This window comes from Eufriesea mexicana, unplaced genomic scaffold (genome assembly GCF_001483705.2).
Source record: "Eufriesea mexicana isolate 0111107269 unplaced genomic scaffold, ASM148370v2 scaffold2087, whole genome shotgun sequence".
Taxonomy (NCBI): domain Eukaryota; kingdom Metazoa; phylum Arthropoda; class Insecta; order Hymenoptera; family Apidae; genus Eufriesea; species Eufriesea mexicana.
The window spans coordinates 612,659-616,926 of NW_016910162.1; the positions used below are offsets into that span (position 1 = coordinate 612,659).

The 4,268-nt window shown below is 33.4% G+C and overlaps 1 protein-coding gene across 5 annotated transcripts in view; it reads left to right on the forward strand.

Annotated features, from left to right (window-relative positions):
• LOC108549559 (RNA-binding protein 24) overlaps positions 1-4,268 on the forward strand; it is a 39,310-nt gene that overhangs the window by 9,408 nt on the left and 25,634 nt on the right. For all 5 annotated transcript variants that reach the window (XM_017902984.1, XM_017902985.1, XM_017902987.1 and 2 more), the window contains one exon: positions 1,675-1,801. In XM_017902984.1, coding sequence (XP_017758473.1) covers positions 1,675-1,801 — 127 coding nt within the window. The remainder of the gene's footprint in view (positions 1-1,674; positions 1,802-4,268) is intronic.

The following is a 4,268-nucleotide window of genomic DNA, read 5'->3' on the forward strand; positions in this document are numbered from 1 at the left end:
TAAAAATAATTATATAATATTCTATATATTTTACGTGTTTCATATAGTGATATATATTCCTTTCTAAATATTTAATAATAATAATAATATAATAGTCTATACATTTTATATGTTTCATATAGTGCTATATATTGCCTTCTAAATATTAAAAAATAATAATATATTATTCCATATATTTTATATGTTTCATATAGTGCTATATATTCCCATCAAAATATTTAACAATAATAATACATCTATTACATAATGTTATATATCCTATATACGTGGAAGGAGCAATAACAATAAAACAGTAACATATCCAAGAACCAATTTTCTTCATTTCCATAATAAATCAGTCCGTTATTTATCATTCGACGCTCGCAGACAATAAAAAAAAAAAAATTACGAAAGAAAAGAAAGTGAATAAGTAATATTATTCGGTATACATGTAACATCAAAGAAATACAGTACTTCCGCGTTACCTGGCCGCCGCTGCCCCCACCACTTCCCGTTGTTATCCTGACACCCAACGTGTTTGTTTTAATAGAGTACCGACAGTAGGACCTCGATATTTCGTGCCAGGTATCCGTATTCCGCTGGAAGAGTGGCAATTCCTAGAACTCTACCTTCCTCGATAACTGTCCAGATATAGTCCCGTACTACGGTCAGCTAACGCGGCAAAACCGAGTATACGAGCCTGGCATGTGAACAATACTATTCACTACTATTGAATACTGTTGAAAGATGCATCATCTCGAGACACATTCTGCACCTTATAATTCTCACACGAACGAACGCCGTTTGTGCTCAAAGTGCCAATCAGAGACAGGCCCAGTCGCGCGTTTAAGTTCAAAATGACCTACAGGCACTGTCATTTCGATCCACGTTTCCTATTAACCCTTTGCACTCGACGATTTTTTGGCCAGAGAAGAGTAGAAAATCAAAGATTCTCTACCAAAAGACTGACGATACATTTTTGAGTAGTAAATAAAGAAATGTACAATAACAGAATTGTAGAATTATTTGATTTCGATACCTCGAACACTGCTACGTTACATTAAATTTGATATATCGATTAATATCGATCTTCCAAATTTTATGAAATGGTGATTGAAGCTCAATTTTTGATTGCAAGGGGTTTATAGTTAAAAACATCCCTACATATCCTGGCCAAAGGTCCTCTGCCCACTTTGCTCAGGTTTCCCTATTATAATTTCGAGTATAATTTCGTTCCCCGAAATTGCCAAGAAATTAGGAAAATGTTAAAATCACTGTCAAAGTCTCTACCAGGTCGTAGGCTACCTCGTTAAGTCGGTTTTTCGAAATATTTTTCAGTAGTGACGAAAATTTGGAGAGAAAGAGAGAGAGTTGCCTACAGAGGTCTGAGAATAGGGCAGGATATTTTATGAAACTTAATTATAGCTTTATTTATGACCCATTGGCACTACTTTAGGGACCAGTGGGTTCTCAATAATAGGAAGAATAATTGGTTCGACTGTTCGAAACTCGCGACGAAAATTTTGATCGCTTTTTGGCACTTGGCTAACCGAGCACCTAGTCTAGAGTATCATTGGAGTGCCTGGGTATGACGTGTACGTTGTACACGCGCGTTTCTTTGCTTATGAGGGAGGGCGTGCGAGATCCAGGTGAAGCGGAAGGATTAGGCGAATAATCGATCGGATCTGTACGCAGGTGATCATGGGAGACAGGCCAGCAGCAGAGAGGGCGTGCAAAGACCCCAACCCCATAATCGACGGTCGCAAAGCAAACGTCAACCTGGCGATTCTTGGAGCTAAGCCCAGGGGTAATCTACAAGCGAGTAAGTTTGCTCAGCAATATGCAAATGAATGAATATGAATTGTGTGAAGTATCGGCAACGGATTCGGCAATTGTTGGTGTTTGATCTTTTGTCGCTTTATGCTTCTCTCATGTTTCCATCAATCTGCCTTGCTACTCATGCTATTAACTCTAATTCCTGAGCTATTTTCTCCTCGGTGTTCCTTCTTTTCGTGTCAATGTTCGTATTTATGCTTGGTATTTCAGGTCTTGCGACTAGGCCTTGCTCGATGACAATCCGATTTTCCTGACTGCTCCGAAGAAGTATAAATGGTTTTTATTCGGGAATACTGTTAGATTTGGGTGGAATTTTTGGAGTATCGCAAGTTGGAACAATTGTTTATTTGATTGGATGAGTTATGCGAGTGTCCAGAGAGTTTCGATTCGACGTATTGGGAAATTTTCCGGAATAGATGACATTTCTGATCTTTCAGCTGATTTTTGCGCGTCACTGTCACGAGTTTTACGTTGTTGAAACATGGCCAAAACAGCAAAACCCATTCGTCGCAGTAGGATAATATATACTTCTTGGACGAAGAATTATACTTCTGCTTGATATATCGAGGACACGTGTTCAAGTTACCAATGGAAACTCATTGCGAAGGTTCTCCTAATTAGACAGTTAATTTGGATATTAACGCTAGAACCACTGACCTGTAGCTAAACGTGAATGATAATAATCGAAATAGCATGATGAAACTATATGCTGAAATCGCAGAGATGCTCCTGACAAAATTAAAATTGGCTTTTGTTTAGATAGATTTTTTATTTTCCTTTATATCTGAATGCTTGGATCTTTTATTGTTATACAGTTTTATGTTTATAAATGGAATTATTCATAGATGTTGTGAATTTGTTAAAATTAATTAATTTGCTAGAAGTAGTTATATATTTTCAATAATTTTATTAGCTAAAGTAAAAAGTCAGAAACCAAACATTTTTAGTAGAATATTTCCATTGTCAAATAAGAAATTCTGCATACTGTTGTGGATATACAACAGTCAAAATTAATTTTGTCAATTCAGTAATTTTAATAGAAATGCAAGAAGTCAGAGACCATTCATTTTTAATACAATATTGCCATTGTCAAATTAGAAATTCTTCATACTGTGTTGTACACATACAATAGTTTGTCAATTTAGTTACTTTATTAGAAATACAAGAAATCAGAAACCATTCATTTTGACTAGAATATTTCTATTGCCAACTAAGAAATTCCTCATACTGATACACACATACAACAGTCAAAATTAATTTTGTCAATTCAGTAATTTTATTAGAAATACAAGAAGTTAGAAACCATTCATTTTTAATACAATATTACCATTGTCAAATAAGAAATTCTTCATACTGTGTTGTGCATATGCAACAGTCAAAATTGATCTTGGCAATTCAGTAATTTTAGTACAAATACAAGAAGCCAGAAACTATTCATTTTTAATACAATATTGCCATTGTCAAATTAGAAATTCTTCATACTGTGTTGTACACATACAACAGTTTGTCAATTTAGTTACTTTATTAGAAATACAAGAAATCAGAAACCATTCATTTTGACCAGAATATTTCTATTGCCAACTAAGAAATTCCTCATACTGATATACACATACAACAGCCAAAATTAATTTTACCAATTCACTAATTTTATTAAAAAGTAAAAAGTGAGAAACCATTCATTTTTACTAGAATATTTCCATTGCCAACTAAGAAGTTCTTCACATTGTTATACACATACAACAGTCAAAATTAATTTTGTCAATTCACTAATTTTATTAAAAATATAAAAGATGAGAAACTAATCATTTCTACTAGATTAATTCCATTGTCAATTAAGAAGTTCTTCACATTGTTATACACATACAACAGTCAAAATTAATTTTGTCAATTCAGTAATTTTAGTAGAAATGCAAGAAGTCAGAGACCATTCATTTTTAATACAATATTGCCATTGTCAAATTAGAAATTCTTCATACTGTCTTGTACACATACAATAGTTTGTCAATTTAGTTACTTTGTTAGAAATACAAGAAATCAGAAACCATTCATTTTGACTAGAATATTTCCATTGTCAACTAAGAAGTTCTTCACATTGTTATACACATACAACAGTCAAAATTAATTTTGTCAATTCAGTAATTTTATTAGAAATACAAGAAGTCGGAAACCATTCATTTTTACTAGAATATTTCCTTTGTCAACTAAGAAATTCCTCACACTGATATACACATACAACAGTCAAAATTAATTTGACCAATTCACTAATTTTATTAAAAAGATAAAAAGTGAGAAACCAATCATTTTTACCAGATTGAGTCACTTGTTAATTAAAAAACACAGAATTCCTGGCAAATTTGCAAAGTTCTTCATAAGTGATCACCCTGATTCTTCTGCAATTGTTTAAGCTCGTGCTTTCGATTTCGTTTCGTTTTAAATCCGAGGCTTTGGAAGAG